At 41.0% G+C, this 18135-nt stretch overlaps 1 protein-coding gene across 1 annotated transcript in view; it reads right to left on the minus strand.

Moving 5' to 3' along the window:
- The window catches only part of FAM47E (family with sequence similarity 47, member E), an 18966-nt gene extending 3367 nt beyond the window's left edge, over positions 1-15599 (minus strand). Inside the window, exons 1-7 of the mRNA XM_012724011.1 lie at positions 15526-15599; positions 14513-14897; positions 11839-11978; positions 8751-8856; positions 7227-7418; positions 3555-3710; positions 584-661 (exon numbers count right to left, since the gene is read on the minus strand). Coding sequence (XP_012579465.1) covers positions 584-661; positions 3555-3710; positions 7227-7418; positions 8751-8856; positions 11839-11978; positions 14513-14897; positions 15526-15599 — 1131 coding nt within the window. The remainder of the gene's footprint in view (positions 1-583; positions 662-3554; positions 3711-7226; positions 7419-8750; positions 8857-11838; positions 11979-14512; positions 14898-15525) is intronic.
- Between the last annotated feature and the right edge of the window lie 2536 nt (positions 15600-18135).

Genomic DNA, 18135 nt, shown 5'->3' on the forward strand with positions numbered 1-18135 from the left:
GTACTTTGTCCATCTGCCTGTTCTGCTCCCCACTCTGTCTCTGGTGAAGCCTCTCGTCGCCCCTGAGCCTCTGGCCTGTACCCCAGTTCTGTATGCACAAATAAATAAATCTTTAAAAAAAAGAAAAAAAAAGTGAAATCCCTTTGGATTTCTTTAGTTATCAAAAAAGATACTAAAAGATAGATACTTCCCACATTCTAACATGCCAACTCCCAAGTCCAGTACCTGACCCAAGCCAGTTTTTTGTCCTAAAATATGGAAGTAAAGGGAATTCCAAATCTTACTAGAGAACTAAAAGTAGGCAATTTGAAGGCCACACATCCTGCACACAGATCCCTTTCGCTTTGGTGCCACCGAGGCCAAAACCAAGGCCGGTGAGACAGCACAAATACAACACTGCTGACTCAGCAGAAACCAAATAGGCAGAATAAAGACAATAAAATGCAAAATCCCATCTGTGGGCACTACCTAGGGAAAAGCATGCCCTTCCGCCAGGGATCTGAGTCCTGGCATATGCCCATAAGAGAAGTGTTTTACTTTTGCCAGGGTGCTGGCAAAGACCTTCATCCATCCCTTTACTCACACTTGGCATCCTGTAGCCCCTGCTTAGAATGAATTCCTTAAAAGCAGCTGTTCCGTGAAGGTCTGCAAGAAACTCCTCCTGAAACAGGATCCACATTACAAAAAGAGTGAGACATCAAAAGTCTGATGTCATAGTTGCCCTAATGTAACTCACTAGAAAACACTTTAAACCACTTCCTTCTCATTTGGGAATATGTGTGGCAAGAATGTTCATGGGCTGATTATACATGTTTTCTAAAGATATCCCAACTTTCTCTCCTATTCCTGTCCTCTTTTTTTTTTTTTACCCTGGGATTAAGGAAAAGCAGCAGAGTTTAGCAATTAGACAATTATTAATCTAAGCAATTAGATTAATTGCTAACCAATTAGAATGACCAATTAGAGATGAGCACTTGTGAAACTGCTCTCTAGTGTAAAGTATGTCTTTGGTCTTCTGCCTGCTTCTGGCCTAGTGCTCTTGAAACCCTTGGAATTTCCTAAGTGGTAGAAGCCATAAAGTCCAAAGGAGAGACTTTTGTTACTCACAGTAGGCCTCTTTCAACCACACTTCAGGTTATGTAAATGAGTTATTTGGGGGCCCCCTAGATAGTCACAGAATGGATGTTGGTTGTCAAACACATGTTTAAAGGGTTGGCACATTCAGCCCGAGACTCCAAACACTGAAGAGGGGAGATCAGATGGAGGTTGAATCAATCACCAACAACCAATACTTGATTAATCATGCCTATGTAATGGCACCTCCATAAAGACCCTAAAGAACTATGTTTAAAGAGGAGGTGCTGGAAGACTACTGTGCCAGGGGAGAGCTGGGAAGCTCTGCTTCCTTTTCCTATAATCTCTCCCTCCTACTTTTCCTGGGTACACCCCCTTTTTTTGTTTGTTTTAAGATTTATTTTATTTATGCATACAGAACTGGGGTACAGGCCAGAGGTGCAGGGATGGTGTGAGAGAATTCACCAGAGACAGAGTGGGGAGCAGAACAGGCAGATTGACAAGTACACTGCTAAGGAAAGCAGCGGACGAGACAGGAGAGGTCTGCCGCACCATGTGGGTCACCTCCAGGCCTGGGTCAGGGGATTGAACTCGCACTGAAGCGGGTGCGGTCTAGCTTGCAGTGTTGAGCACATGGGTGATTTGGTGATGGGAAGCCCATGGGGATTACAACTGAGATGGGAAAATGCACAAAAATATGTAAAAATGAACTATCATAAAATTAAAAAAAAAAATTCCAAAGCTCATGTGTTCCCAACAGGACAGCCACGTCACCCGCCCACTGCTCCCCTCAGCAGTGTACTTCATCAATCTGCCTGTTCTGCTCCCCACTCTGTCTCTGGTGAAGCCTCTCACCACCCCTGAGCCTCTGGCCTGTACCCCAGTTCTGTATGCACAAATAAATAAATCTTTAAAAAAAAAAAAGTGAATGATAAAATCATTATAAATAATCTCATTGCTTTGAATCTTTTCTGTGTCTAAACTGCCTAAAAATCTTTTACAGTAAATCCTATCAACCATATTTTGAAATTTAAATATAACTTGTTTTTTCATTAGCTAACTATTGCCAATTTGGCAAACATCCTTGTTAGCTTTCACTGTGAAAATATAGTTTGTAAAGTTAAGTTTTTAAGAATTACTTTCAGAATACATTTCTAAAGAGAGAACATCTAGACCTTACAAGAAACTCCTATTTTTGTTTTTAAATATTTAATTCATTGATAATGTTTTGTCATTTTCTTTCAAAGTAGAACTAGAACAGTAATTCACATAACTTAGCTCCAAAACTAATACACCAAGGAATTCTGCTAAACATTATTTACATTATCTTGAGTTTCATAAATTTGTCATGCCTCACATTTGAAAATAAAAATTTCATACCTAATTGTAGAAAAGACGAAAATAGCTGTATTTCTGCAGCTTTGCAATCTAAAGAAGGCAATGGATGAATGATTCCTGAATAAATAAGTAATGAAATGTTTATATTTTCAAGTGTTTCCACATTATTTGGGAGAAATGTTGGCTCTATTGAAAAAGGGATGAGGTTCACAAATAGTGTCACTAGAGTGCTGCCTCCGTGTTGTGTTAGCAATTCCAAATTTCCATGACTGTGATGAGTATCTTTTTCCATTAGATGTTTGTACATAAGAGATGAGCAGGCAGTTTGTTTGCAGTAAAATTAGAGCACATTCCTGTGGTGGTAGTAGAGTTGCAGTATCAAATAGGGCTATTTAACCTTTGTTCCCCTTCTCTGGGACAGATTCTGCAACTCTGTTGAACTGCATAAAGAAGTTTCCTGAATATAATTTTGAATTGCTTTTAGCATTCATCCATTGTTTATTTAAAAAAAAAAAAACTGTGCACTAGTTATTCAAAGAGAACCCATGACATTTTATTGATTCTCAGCACTAAAGTCACACCAACCTTTCTTTGAACAGCCAATTTATCCATGAATGGTAGGAGAATGAATGATTGTCTCCTATTTAGAGACATTGTTTCTATCACAGCCAGGAGATTTCAAGTCATGCTTATTAAATATTTCCCTTATAATGACTTGGTTTTCAGCCCTTCCTGGTGGCTCAGTGTGTGCAGATAGCACTATAAGCTATCTGCAGCCATCACAGCACGAGTTTGATCCCTGGCCAGGGAGGTGACCCACATGGCTCAGCAGGCCTCTTCTGTCTTGCCCCTCCTTCCCTCAGCAGTGTATTTCAGAACACCTGCCTGTTCTGCTCCCTACTCTGTTTCTGGTGAATCCTCTCACCTCCTACACCTCTGGCCTATACACCCAGTTCTTAATGCATAAATAAATAAATCCTTTTATTTATTTAAAAAATATTTTTAAAATGACTTGGTTTTCTCATTGCTGAATTCAGTACTCAAGTTATTAGACTTTTTGGGGAGACTTCTATTATTGCAGAGATTTTGAATGCAAAATGATAATCTATTTCTGATGATAAAATCTCCACACTGGCACATACCTGTTCCTGCAGCTCCTTTTTAAAATTCTCATCTTGAGCTTTCTGTGAGATCTTCGGGTCAACCAAGGGTTCATCTGCTCTCTGCTTTTTCCACAACTTGGGGTTCAGATACCAAGCTCCATACCTCATTTTCACCCACTTTGGTAGACAGGGATTCTATAGAAGAATAACATAATTCCCAATTTCATTAATTTTTTTGACTTCTCATTTCAATAAAACTAAGATTTAGCCTATAAAACAATAGCATTTATTCTGAATTTATAGATTCTCCTTTTTGTATTTTGTGAAGGATTACTATGTTTTGATTTACAGAGCTAAAAGGAAAAGTTTATGATTAAGAAAATAATGAAGCAGTCAAGTGTGGCATTTAGATTTAGCCAAACCTTGGTACAAATTCAGTCTCCCCCACTTAATTGCTGTAAGTGCATGGACAAAGTCCATAAAGTCTTCATCTGTAAAATGGAGATAATAGTACTTGCCCCATAGGAGAGGATATATGTAAAGTTGCTAGAATCATAAAAATTATACATTTCACTGAAGGATAATGACCTTAAATAATACTCACATCAACTCAAATTAGCTCTTAGCCTTATTATGAGTCCAACAATAAGATACATTACTTTTGATAAAAATGCTACCCAGTGCCATCTCTTGCCTCCTTAATTGGGAGAGAAAAAGAGGAGGAAGAATAGATAACATTTCTTTCTTACTTCCAACATCTCGGTAGAGCACACAAAGATTCTTTCATTCTCTCATCTCACATTTACACTTTGAGGTAGAATGTGTGAAACAGAGGGGAGGGCTCCCCACCAGAGCTGGATTCAACATTGAGATCCCTCCATTCGGACACACTGGCTTCCTTGCTGTTTTTGGAGCAGATCTTTTCACATTTCTACCTCAGGGCCTTTGCACTCACTATTCCCACTATCTAACGCTCTTCCCCAAGATACCCCACATGGCTTCCTTATTTCATTCATCATTTCAGTAGCATCTTAATGTAAAAATTTTAAATCCTTCATAGAATTCCTTGTCTACAGGCCCTCCCTGGTTGTGCAACAGGTTAAAGTGCAGCACTGGGAAGCTATCAGCACCACTGCAGCATGAGTTCAATCCCTGGCCAGGGAGGTGACCCACATGGTGCAGCAGACCTCTCCTGTCTCTTCTGCTGCTCCCCTCAGCAGTGTACTTCAGCCCTTCTGCCTGATCTGCTCCCCACTCTGTCTCTGGTGAATCTTCTCTTCACCCCTACACCTCTGGCCTATACCCCAGTTCTTGTATGCATAAATAAATCAATCTTTAAAAAAAAATTCCTGTCTGCCTTTCCGTCTCTAAAATGTAAGCTCCAATGTCTGTTCTGCGCTCTAGCCCCCTGGCATATCGAAAAATATCTAAAACATAATAGGTGCTTGGTAAAAAAATTCTTGAATTGAAGTTGAATTTCTTAACTTTGGACAGTAGGTTTCTTTATCTGGACATTTTGAGATGGATTTTTTTTTAAAGATTTATTTGTACATACAGAACTGGGGTACAGGCCAGAGGCTGTGAGAGGCTTCACCAGAGACAGAGTGGGGAGCAGAACAGGCAGATCAACGAAGTACACTGCTGAGGGGAGCAGCGGGCGGGCCAGGAGAGGTCTGCCATGCCATGTGGTCACCTCCGGGGCAGGCAGGAATCGAACTCATGCAGAAGTGGCTTAAGCCTCTCAGTGCAGTGCTTTAACCCGCTGAGCCACCAGGGAGGGCAGAGATGGATCATTTTGTATTGGGCTGCAGTGGAGGGTAGGGCTCTGTACTATTTACTGTGGGATAGCTAGTGGCACTTCTCTTCTCCACCCACTAGTTGGCAGTAGCACCACATCACTCAATTTGTGACAAGCAAAAAAAAAACGTGATCTCCAGAAACTGCCAAATTATTCCTGGGCAGAAGAGAAGAGACAGAGAGGCAAAATAACACTCAAATGAGAGCTAATTCATTAAATGAAAGGAAAGAAATAAGAGGGAGGGAAGAAAGAGGAAAAAAGAAGGAAGGAAGAAAAGTAGTATCTATATGACTCCCATGCTGAAGAACTTGATCTGGAATGTTATGTAGTTGGATCCTTGCTATCCTTCAAGATTCAAACAAATTTCTCTGCTGACAGTAAAAGTAATAATAATAAATAAAAAAGGTGAAAGAATTTTGATCAGCAGGTCCACACAAGAAGTGTTAAAGAAAATCTTCAGGTGGTGGAGAAATGAGACCATATGGAAATCTATTTTGAACTTCTCCACAGTGATCATCTTCTGTGTGCCAGTCAAAATTTCAGTCTCAGCAATAACCCCATGGTTTACGAAGCTGTGTTTGTGCAATTATTTATAAATTCAGGAAATTGAGCAATTTGATGTAATCCAGATACAGACAGTAATGGTTTGAGCCTCAGGGAAGATAGACATGATTTCTCTATCCAGCATCATTTTGATTTTTCAATTTAGAATGATGAAAGGAAAAGGGAAGTTTTAAGTGCTGATATTAGTGATGGGATGCTTTGTTTACATAAATCTTACACAATAGGTTCAAGGATTGAAAATGTCACGTATGTAAAATAAGTCAGTTTACGTGTTCAATTTTAAAGGACAAATACGTCAATTTGTTTAAAAGGCAGAGAATACAGTTGATCCTCAAGCAATACAGGGATTACAGGTAATCAGCTGGTTTCCTCCCCCCTTAGTCAAAACCTTGATTCCCCCAAAACTTAAATACTAATAGCTTGCTGACAATCAGAGCATGGCCAATTAGCACATATATCTATGTCTACTACAATATGCTGTTTTTACAATAAAGTAAGCTAGAGAAGAACAAAATGTTACCAAGAAAAGCATAAGTCAAGTAATGTAAAGGTCTTCATCCTCATCAACTTCCTGTTGAGTAGGTGAGGAAGGAAGACAGAGACAGAGAAGGAGAAAGAGAAGGAACTGAAATCAAATCCACAGGTAAGAGAAGCGTTGAAGTTCAAACACAAGCTGTCAAGAGTTAACTACGTAGAGATAATACACTGATTTTCACTTTCAGGAAAAGAAACTTCCTTCCCCAATAACTTCAACATGAGCACTTACATCTGTTGTTGAATTGGCACACTTGATGTGGGTATATAATTTGCAATAGTATGTTGTATAAAAAAGTGCCTCAGGGCCCATAGTGACTCCCTTTCAAACATAGCATGTGTTATATTCTCCTTTGTGTTGCCTTCATAGGAAATTGGCACTGGAAAATTGAGTGATTTGTTAGTGATAGGCAAGCATGTGATCAATAATGACATGTACTCAGGCAGATTTCCAAAAAAAATCCAGAATTCTTAGGACATAAAATAAACAGCATTTATAATCATTAATTGCAGTATTTTACTCTCACAATAGATATTCACATTATAATTTCTACATTTAAAGCACATAAAGAGATTGTCTCACCTATAAAACACATAGAATAAAAACTATTCAAATGATAATAATAAAGCTGAATGACATACTGTGTAACCAACTTTGTTATATGTATTGAATATTCATTCATTTTCCAAATATTAAACATTTTAAAAGTTCAAGAAATCTACTAATTCTGAAGTTTCAGAATTAAAGAACATTTAAGATTTTTAATACCATTTCATTGGATTTGATTTCTTATCTTCTCTCCTTTGGCAATTACCTGTAATTTCCGCTCACAGTGTAGTTTATGGGAAACGTCTGGCTCCTGCAGTTTAGTTAGCCCTACACACTTCTTTAGCTCCAGAGGAACCTGGTTCAGTCTCATCCTGCGGAGCACATTGCAGCTTGTTTTGCTCTGATAGTCAACGTTGAACTGTTTCAGGATAAACTCTTCATCAATATTTGAACTACCCTGGAGGAGTATCATATTGCATGAGTCAAGGACAAATGGTCTTTTTTTTTAGTGTAAGAAAGGTATTTCACCAAGCCTGGAGAAGAGAGAGCCTGGAATAGAGGTAAGTGCTCAGTCAGCCTTCCTTGGAGACATGAAGTCTCCTTGAGGCCCAAGGAGTTTTATCAGTGTGCATCAGAGAGCTTAAGACTGACGGGAAATAGTGAGTTGATGAGAGAAACTAGGGGACTGAGGAAAATTCAGTCTGTTCTGAAAAGCTTATTTCTCCATTACATCACAGAGATGGTGTCCCTAAAGTTGCATTAAGTCCCTTGTTTAATAGCATCAATAGGCTCTTAGAAAGTGAATTTAAACAAAACAACCAATTTGACCATAGGCTAATTGACATAAGTAAGAGTCAAGTTGCCATGGCCACTTGTTAAAGACCCCAATATGTTCAATAGTCAACAATCATTTGTATGCATTAATTAATTCATTTTCTGTCCTGTTTACTTCAGGTCAGGATCTTAGGTGGCTGGAGACTATCCCCTGCAGCACAGGAACAAGTCTGGCCCTAGTCAAGGACCACATGCTTTCTCATCAAAGGTTTAGCTCACACACACACCCATACTCACTCAGACTGGGATAAGACAGACACCCCAATGAACTTAATCTGTGGGCCTGGGTGGAAACCTGAGTATCCAGAGGAAGCCCACAGAACTGCATGAGGACTCTAGTTAACATGAAAGCTGTTTAGAAAGTAGCTCAGAGATGTTCTCACTACCACCCCCCACATACACATATATGCTAATTACATAAGGTGATGGTGTGTTGTAACCCTATGTGGAAATCATTTGGCAACATATACATGTATGAAACTGTCTTAAACTTACACAATATTACCTTTCAATTATATTTGAATGTAACTGAGTCACTTGAAAAGAGTAGGCAACATTAATGATATCTGAGATATAAATAATAAATATTCCAAATCGCTACAGACTTATAAACTTTCTAAATATTTCATTTCTAAGGACTTCCCCCCACACACACACCCTAGGAACCACTTTATTTTTAAATGATTTTATAATTTTTTATAGTAAGGTAACACTGGTTTGTAACACTGTATATGACTCAGAAATACAGATACATATTACCACACCACCTCAGCCACCAAACACCCATTATAAATGGTGAGGAAGTCATAAAGATTACTTGATTTAGATTATATCCAAACAATAATTTTTAATAAAAGCAACTTTGAACTTGACTATACAAAGTACAGTGAGGCTATTACTACTAACTTACAATGGAAGTGGCCCAGTGGCAGAAGTCATGAACACCTTGGCGTACATTTTTATGAAGCAGAGAACCATTTTCATGGAGCAAGTCTGTTTCATTTGTCTTTTTCTCTTTATAAAGCCAGTGGCCTGGATGTGGCACGGAAATCTTCTTGGGCCTACAGGTAATGAGATCATCAAAGAATTACAGTTTGCGGCACTATGAATCCCAGTTGATTTCACACAGTATCTTGGGAAAAATGAGATAAGGAATTTCTAACAGCCTCCTACAAATTCATATTATAATTTTTCAAAGATGACAGTCCTATTATTAATATTATAAAGACAAGACATTGCGACTAGTTATAGCATTTAAAATTTATGTAGGATTTTATCCCTGTAAGCTGATTTTTAAAAATTCTTAGTTCTATTTATTAAGGCGAAAATGACCAAGTTACCATGCTTAGAATTGGTCAAAGCCTCAGAAGAATCTTGACACATAGTCAACATCCATGATTTCTCTCTCCTTTAGCCCTAAAATCCAGCTATTAAGAAGACTGATAGATTTTAACTCTAGCTCCTACTCTGAATGGTTGTAAAAGATTCCTCACTGGTGTCTCTGCATCTTTTCTTAAGACCCCCATCTTCCAGCTCCAATCCTTAAGCGCTTGTCTGCAAGGCAGCCAAAACGGTCATTTCAAAATGTAAATCTAGTCACGTCAAACTAGATTGAGTTCAAGAAAGAGCAGAGCTCAAGAGAGAATAGAAGAGCAAATAAGTATGACTCTTTCCAAGGAGTTTTGTTCTAAAAGAAATGAGAGACTTTGTAATCAACGGAAATTGTTTTAAAGATGGGAGATACTATGTCATGCTTTTGTAGTCTGATAACAATCTCCACAGAGATCAGGTTCTAATCCTTCGAACCTGTAAGTGATATTTTATTCATAGCTGTGATTAAATGAAGGATCTTGAGATGGGGGAATTATCCTGGATTACCTTGGTAGGCCCCAAATACCATCCCAAGGGTCATCATCAGAGAGAAGCAAAGAAAGACTGGACATATACAGAGAGAAGGTGATATGAAGTCAATGCTAAGAGAGTTTGAAAATGTTGGCCTTCAAAACTAGACTGATGTGACCACAAGCTAAGGATTGCCAGTAATCACAGCCCATGAAAAGGCAGGAAACAGATTCTTCTCTAGAGTCTCTGCAGGAAACATGGTCCTGCCCAACACTTTAATTTCAGATCACTGTTGTAATCAACAGTGGGAGGAAATTAAGATATATGCTGATAGAATTTAACACCATTTATTTTGTAACAAAATATTTTTTGTTTACAAAATAATTTTTAAGATACACATTTTGTTCTTTTCCTCTATATTCTTACTTTCTCCCGGTTAAGTAGATGACCCATTCATTTACAATTTCTTGGCCTAGAGAGTTTTGCACAATTGACTGAGGAAACCACTTAATGCTAAAAGCACATCCTGTATCATATACAGGCCTAAACCCCTTAAAAGTAACTATGTTAAAACAAAAAAAAAGTAACTATGCTAGGTGCTGTGGAAGTGAAGAGGTGATTGGATTCCCAAGGTGTATAGCATGTAGTAGAGAGTACAAGATTGAGAGAAGAAAAAGTCAAAAACTAGAATGAAGTTAAAGATCAATCCTAATTATTGATGACCTTTTTTACTTTGTTGTAGTACAATTAATGACCAATATTGAATGTTTGTAGTTTTGCAGGATGAGAACTTAGGGCCAAATACAAAGAAAAGAAAGGTAAAATTTTATATTCATCTGGCTTTGTGAACTGAGATTCACACCCTCCATACTCAATGTTCCCTTCCATCCCAGTTTATAATCACCATGAGGACAGGGGTCTTAACCTGCACTATGTCCTCAGAATCTAGCATTGTCCATGACCCAAGGTAGATGTTCAATTAGCCCTGTTAAATTTTTTTCCCCACAGAAAGAATTAGCCAATGGGTTTCTGAGGGTTAAGAATTCAAAGACACTCACAGGATGATGTAAACCTATGCAGAATCCATGATCTCTCCTACGCAGATTCTGAGCAACACAAAATATCATATAAAGAACAAAGATGAAAGCCAAAATATCAGCTTTATAGTGACAGCTGCCATGATGGAGGACATGGGTTTTGGTCCAAAAAGACTTGTTCACTGAAACTGAGATTCCTACCCAGATACCAGCCCATTAGAACCCTCCCTCTAGAAGAGAGGAACAGCAAGCTGGTGCTCCCCAGGGACTTTCTTGTTTACCAGTGGAAGATGGGTGGACTGAGATGAGTGTGCCTAGGTGTCCCCAAATATACAGGAAGTAACCAGAAGTGTATAATTTCATGTAGTGGGTTCTCACTGTTCCTCCATGTGGGTAACTCATACTCCCTCCAGACATCCTGCTGTGGGCCTGGGTCCCAGTAAGTGGTGGTGGTGGGGGTGGGTGGGCTGCGCTCTACTTCACTCACACTCTTCAGGGTTCACCAGTGACATCATTGATTTCTGGAAGTCAAATGCATTTCCCAAACGTATTTTTTTTCAAGTATACTTACCTTGCATTTACATCTTAAATATTATGTGAATTGGGGCTATAATAATATGACGCCCAAAAGTGAGTATTATAATGAAAATGAAGCTTTGTGCTTTGGAAACATTCAATGAAGGTAACATTACTGTGTGGTTTATGCAAAAAAGACCCGTGCTCCAAAGAGGCTTATGTTAGAAGACTAATAAGTAAATGCACAAGCACTAGGGATCATCTTTAGCTTCTTTCTTGATTTTTTTCTTTCCTTTTTTCTTCATCCAAGCTACTACTGGTTCCAACCATGTTGCATCCACAGGGTTTCTGCTATAGAAAACTCAAAAAGCCACTATGGGTCAATTAATCAGGTTTTCTGCAGTTTCTTTTGTCATAAAGCTCTTGTATTGTTGGGTATTAAAATCCATGTCTGCTCATGGAAAAGTAACAGGCATTGGTGAAATAAACACTATTCAAAGGAGGACACAGGCCCCTTTCCCTCCTTTTCAGGAACTTAGCCATTCCTCCTTCTCTAAATTATTTTAAACATAAGGGTTTTGAGAAGGGACCTCCTAGAATGTTTCATAAGATGACAGGAATGAAAAAGGTGTCCAGAATAATGCTTACGGTCCCAGGGAGACTTGGGCAGGGCATTTATTTAAAAGTTTTGTCGGTTCCTTCGATATTTTCTTGGTGCTCTGACAGGAAGCCCATGTGTCCTTCAGTTTCCTGTCTGGATCCAGCACTTCCAGCACCATTAATAAGAGCTACAAACAGAAAAAGAAAAAAAAAATCCTTGGAGAGAAGGAAAAGGACTGAAGGGAGGACTTCTTGGTGCGAAGAACAAACGGGCTTTCCTGATTGCTTTTCCTTTCCAGAAGGTCAATTCAGTGCCTGTGCAAGCCCCGTGCTAGGTGCTATGAGTAACTGCCCATTGCCTGGACATTAGGTAGACAAATTTGGCATTGAAATTCTACTTCCTCGTATCTAATAGTGCCTCTGGAGTCACCCTGGTTCCCAAATGTCCCCGTGCACACATTGCCTCTAAGATGTCTGTGGTGGTTGACTGCTGAGCATGCATTCTTCTTCCTGTGAATAGAAGTATCTAGATTTTTCCTTGGCAAACCCCCTTCCTTCCACTAGCAGCTCTCAAGGTCTGAACTGGCCAGACTCCAGCATTATTCCTTCTAGAGGCAGAGCATGCCAAGTCAGTCAGAACCACAGTGGCAGGTTTAAGCCTGAATTGGACCCATGGGATTAGACTGTATGGCTTTGTTTAACAAAAGAGATGTTCTTATTCTGGGTATTATTGAATTATTGCTGCTAGTAAGCAACATAAGAAGAAATCTGCCTCAGAAAGAAGCCAACACACCTCGTTGGAAAAGTCAGTTGGAAATAGGGACCACAACCCATGTGTCACCCAGCAGGTGTAGCACCTTCTCTTTGTCATGGACTCTGGTGCTCTGGCCTACAGGATACAGGAAAGGAAAGCCAGAAGCGGAAACAATGGGTCAGAAATTCTAGCTGGCCTCTATAGACTTCTCTGCAACTGAGCTTTTATCATGCATGCATCTGCTATTCACAAATATTTGCTAAGAATCTACCACACCCAAAGATTGGTGGTATATGGAGAAAGACACCAAGTTCCTGCCCTTGTAGAGCTTTTATTCTAGTGAGGAGCCCAGGCGTCATGACCAATGGTATCGATGATGAAAAATAGATGTTGAGGAGGGATTGAGAATGAGGGTGGAGGGGATGTGCTGTTTTATATAGGCCTTCCAATCAGGAGTTGTTGGGCAGAGATCTGAAAGGAACATAAGGGTGGGCCAAGGGGAAGTCTGCAGCAAAGCTGAGAGGAACAGCTGGACTGGACATGCCCTTGAATGTTCAGAGAGCAGCAGGGAGGCCCGGGTGTTAGCAGCAGAGTGAGTGCCACCCGAGGCACGGAGAAGAGATGGAGCTGAGCGAGGAGGAGGTAGGATGAGTGGAGTCCGGCTTTTGAACAACTGCCATGCTCATTGTGTAGGGAGCAGACTACAGGGTGGAATGACAAGTCCTGCTAGTGTCTTGCTCCTTTGCCTTAAATCTAGCAGAATTTTGTTCTAGATTTTTTTCAAGGGTACAATGACCAACCAAAAAATTAAATTTTCCAGACCTCTAGAAGCTAGGACATGTCACATGAATTAGGTATTAATGGAAAAGCTAATGTTTGCCTAATTCAAAGGCAGAGTCAGCTGACATGCGCCCTTTAACTTTAGCCCTTTTGGCTTCTTGTTTGAAAAAGACTGAAGTGTGAAAGTTATTGGGAGGTAAAGAATAAGAGATATAATGAAGGATTATGGAGCTGAAAGTCAAAAGAGGCCAAGGACATTGGTGACACCACAGAGCTGCTGCCTGGCCTTTGCCTTGACAACTGGGTGAATTTTCCCCTTGACCATTCAGGTTTTCCTACACCTCCTACCCACCTCTTAATAAGTTGATGCTAAAGTGACAGAATCAAGGCTGAACAATTGCTCCCACTGCTTTCTCCCCCAAAATGTCACAAGCAAAATAGACTGATAGGCGCTTGGGGAAAAGAAGTCAAATATTTTCTGGTTTGATAACTTCTGTAGATTGTGCAGACTCACTGGAAGCAAAAAAAATTGCTTGTATATCACTGCTCATCATATCTCCTGGGTGCAGAGAAATAAAAACTGTTCCAGCACCCATAAGAACTCTCATGCTGAAATCCTAATTAGGATTACAAATTAACAAATCCTAATTTGTTAATCCTAATCAGAAATACTTAAAAAGAAAGAAAACAAAATGGAGACATCCAGAGAAAACCTCAGGAAGCCCTTGAGGTAGGACACGCCTGCCCATACTGCTCAGGCTTGACTAGAAACATCCACCTGCCGCGAGAAATTGAAACCAAGCTGACAACCACAGTCACCAAGGACTGAGGCTCAGCCAACCACCCCCGCGCTAGCGCCTCGCCCCGCCCATCTACACATACTGCACCAATCGCAACTTGGCGAACTTCTGGCTTGAATTGTATAGAACAGGGAGCGGAATGACCCCGCCTTTTCTTGGACGCTTCAGTCTGAGTAACTGGAAACAATTCAAGGACTTCTTGGGTCTGTGCCTCCTGGGCTACAGGACTAAAGCCCCAAATAAAGGCCTCTTTGTTTCATCTGAATCAGGCTCCTTGTTGAACAGTCCTCTGACCCTCATAAATATGTCACCCCTTCAACGAAACTCCCCAAGCACCTATGAGACTCATTTGCAAGGGCGCAGGAAAAGCCCTCCCACAAGACATCACCTCTGCGGGCAGATCTTCTTCCAGATTGGGGTAGAGAGCCAAGGGGTGCCGTGTCAGCTGGGCTTCCACATCTGCCAGGAATGCCTTCCGTGTCCGCTGGGCTGGGGAGAGCTTGGGAAACAGGGTTGCTTCCTTCAGAGGTGGCTGCTGCCCCCTTTTTGGGATAGGTCGGAGAGCTCTGTGAGGAATCTTGGGAAGAGAGCGCTCCTCAGGGCCCTGGTTGAGGAGACCCTGGTGAGACAGGCAACCTTTCCTGAAGTCATCCAGTCTGTTTCCCACAAATATCCACTGCCGGCTGTTCAGAGGGAAGGGCCGCTTCAGCGCGTTCCCGCGTTTGGTGAAACACTTGTTGGTGAAACACTTATATGGCGGGTTCTCTTTGTGCCTGGAAGACAACGTGGCTGGTCAGAGAGACAGCATGCATTGGGGTGGGAAGAAAGTTGTGAGGAGGTTAGCCTCCGTCATTTATGGAGGAGAGGTAGAAAAGAGGGGTTCGTGTGGGGAAGTGGCAGCAGACCCCTCCAGAACACGAGGTACTCTCCTCCCTCCTCCCCCACGGGCTCAGCTTGTCCACATTCACCAGCTGGGTGGTCAATGGCACACAGACGCCTCACCCTGGCTGCAAGGCTCCCGGTTAGATAACCTGGACAAGGGTGAGTCTTAGGCCAACCTAGCCTGCACAGGATTCCCTGGGCACAGTACTTTGCCGTCTGGAGTGGGCACATTTATCTACATTCCCTGCGGCTGTGGGTCCGTGGGTGGGATTGAGGGCGATAGAAAGACCTGCTGCCTGGCCATGAGGAGCATGGAGGGCTATTTTGTGTTTTTACCTTATAGGTGCCTCCTTCCCTCAGGAGAAAGCCTCTGAGCCCTTCCGCTGCAGTCAGCCGCCCCAGTCCCAGCCCAGTCCCAGCCTCTGGCCCCAGCAGTCGCGGGGGTCCGGCGCCCTCGCGCGGCACTCGAGGGGTGCCGCACGCGCGGGACGCACCCTCACCCCGACATGGCGCGCTTACCAGGGCCGGCAGTCCTTGCCCCTAGGCACCTGGGCCTGAGTCCCGGGAGGGAACGGCTGCTTGTCGCCAGCCATACTGCCGCTGCCTCTCCAGCGACTGCGGACTTGGGGGAAGAGTGTTCCCGACGCTTGGGTCGCTAGGAGACTGCGTCGTCCCAAAGAGCGCGGCGCGGCTGGTGCTGGCTGGAAAGGCCAGTTCTATGCGGAACCCGCGGCCCCAGGAAGCCAGTGTTCCTTCCCCTTCCCTAAAAACTCCCTCCCCCACGACGTTACCCACCCCCCCAACACACACACACACCCTCTGACACACACACACACATGCCTTGGGATCTTGGCGGGGCAAAGAAGAATCTTGTCTTTGGTTTCAGTGTGTTTTATCTATTGGAAAGGTGGGTTCGTCCTCCCACTGAAATAGGATGATCATGTCTTTTTTTCCTCACCAACGTTTCTAAGACTGATTGATGAAGGAAAGAGAGGAAGAAGATCTCTAGAGACATAACAAGAGAAAGTGAGTGGAAAGGGAAGGAAAAGAACAGACTGATTTCTAATGGTTGAAAGGTTTTTTAGCACAAAAGATTTTTATGGAGGTCTGGGAACTCATTGGATCTCACTGGGTCGGCAGTCAAGCCACCAGCAAATTTTCAGGGTCCCTTTTAGCTCTTGAGTGACTTGATCACTTTTCTTCTTCTCTACAGCAATGAAATTACTAACTGACCCAGTAGGCAGATGCCCTTGGACATACATTGTATGGATGAAATTTGGTTATGTTTTCCTGCTGCTTCTAGGTGTCCTTAACTTAAATATTAAGCATTGCATGTAAAGGAAATAACACAAAGCATTGTCCTGTCCCCAAATTATTTTAATTGTGTCTCTTATAATGGGATAATATTTTGTAGTTATTTAAAGATGAGTCTTCTCATCTTCAAACTCTCTGCAAATTAGATTCACCTTTGGGCATCTATTAAATATTTGGATATTATTAAAGATTCCCTGACCAGAACTAGGTCCAACATCTTCATTTGCTGTGTTCAGCTGCCTTTTCTGTCCACGATGGTGAATCCTGGAGTCACAGCCTGTGATGTATCCTGATTCTGTTGTTTAATAACCTGCATTTCTGGGCATCTTACTTAAACTCTATTAAGCTTCTTTTAAGCTTCATTGATTGCTTAGTCTAAAAAGAGTGGGGAGTGGAACAGGGATGAATAGACTAGAGAGAATGAATCCAAAGCAACAGCTTGCTGGCAATTAAGACTCTTTCAACCACTGCTGAACAATATTATTATCCCAGTAGTAAACTGGGATTTGTAATATTTTTCCTGTCTACTTCATAGAGTTGTTATAAGAGTCAGAAAATAAAGCAAATGCAACTAGGGGATATAATAATGTCATAAAAGGAGTCACATTTAGATTTCCTTCCTTTTGTTTTTTTGGGAATTTTTTGCCATATATAACCTTGGCTTACAACACTCCATGTGATATTGAGGTATAGGATCTCACCTCCTGAGATCATGTCAGCATACCACACCCATTATCAAGACATCCATAGTCTTCTACCATAGTCCATTGGGCTCCCCCTATATTTTGTCTACTTGAGAGAAGTGTCTATTTAAGACTTCTGTCAATTTTTTATTGAGTTCTGGTTTTCTTTTTGTTGAGTTCTTTATAGACCTAGGATCTCAGCTCCCTCTCCTCAGATATATAATATGCAACTCTTTTGCCCATTCACTAGGGTGCTCTTTTGTTTTGATGATAATTTTTCCACTGTGCAGAAGGTTTTTCATTAGATATAATCTCATTTATATTCACAAGGTGAATATAGTCTTGCCACTAAATCCACAAAAACATCACTGAAGCCAATGTCATGGAGAATTTTGCATGTTTTCTTCTTTGTATTTTATGGCTTCAGGTTTTACATCCAAGTCTTTAATCCATTTTGAGCTAATATTTCTAAAGTGTAAGAATATCTAGTTTCACTCTTTTGCATGTATCTGTCCAGTTTTTCCATCTCCATTTATTGAACAGATTTCCTTTCACCAATATATACAAGATTCTTGTCATGTTTGTTATAGTTTAACTGGCCATATAAGTGTGGGTTTATTTCTGAACTCTCAGTTCTATTCTGTTGGTTTGTGTGTCTGTTTTTGTTCCAGTACCATACTTTTTGATTACTTTACTATACTATGTAAAATATGCTATGCATACTAACATACATACTGTACTATGCAGTATAATGTAAATCTAGGGATGAGAAACCACTGATCCTTTTTCAACAAGATTGCTTATCTATTCAGGGTTTTTGTGGCTTCATATAAATTTCAATAACGTTTATTTATTTCCTTGAAGAAACCTGCTGACAGCTTGACAGGGATTGCATTGACTCTGCATATTGCTTTGAGTAAGATTTTAACAGTGTTAATTCTTCCAATTCATAAGCAGGGTCTATCAGTCCCAGGAAAAAGGGAGGTTCCAGGTTTCCTGCTCAACTCCACCCTCCTTTTGGGTGGGGCAGGGAACCTGAAACCTCCCCCTTTTGGGGGAGGTTTATTTCCATGTTTTTGTGTGTGTCTTTTTTTTTTTTTTTTTTTAAATAACAATGTGGCAGTATGGCAAG

This window comes from Condylura cristata, unplaced genomic scaffold, assembly GCF_000260355.1.
Source record: "Condylura cristata isolate star-nosed mole 26May11 unplaced genomic scaffold, ConCri1.0 scaffold00012, whole genome shotgun sequence".
NCBI classification, from domain to species: Eukaryota; Metazoa; Chordata; class Mammalia; order Eulipotyphla; family Talpidae; genus Condylura; species Condylura cristata.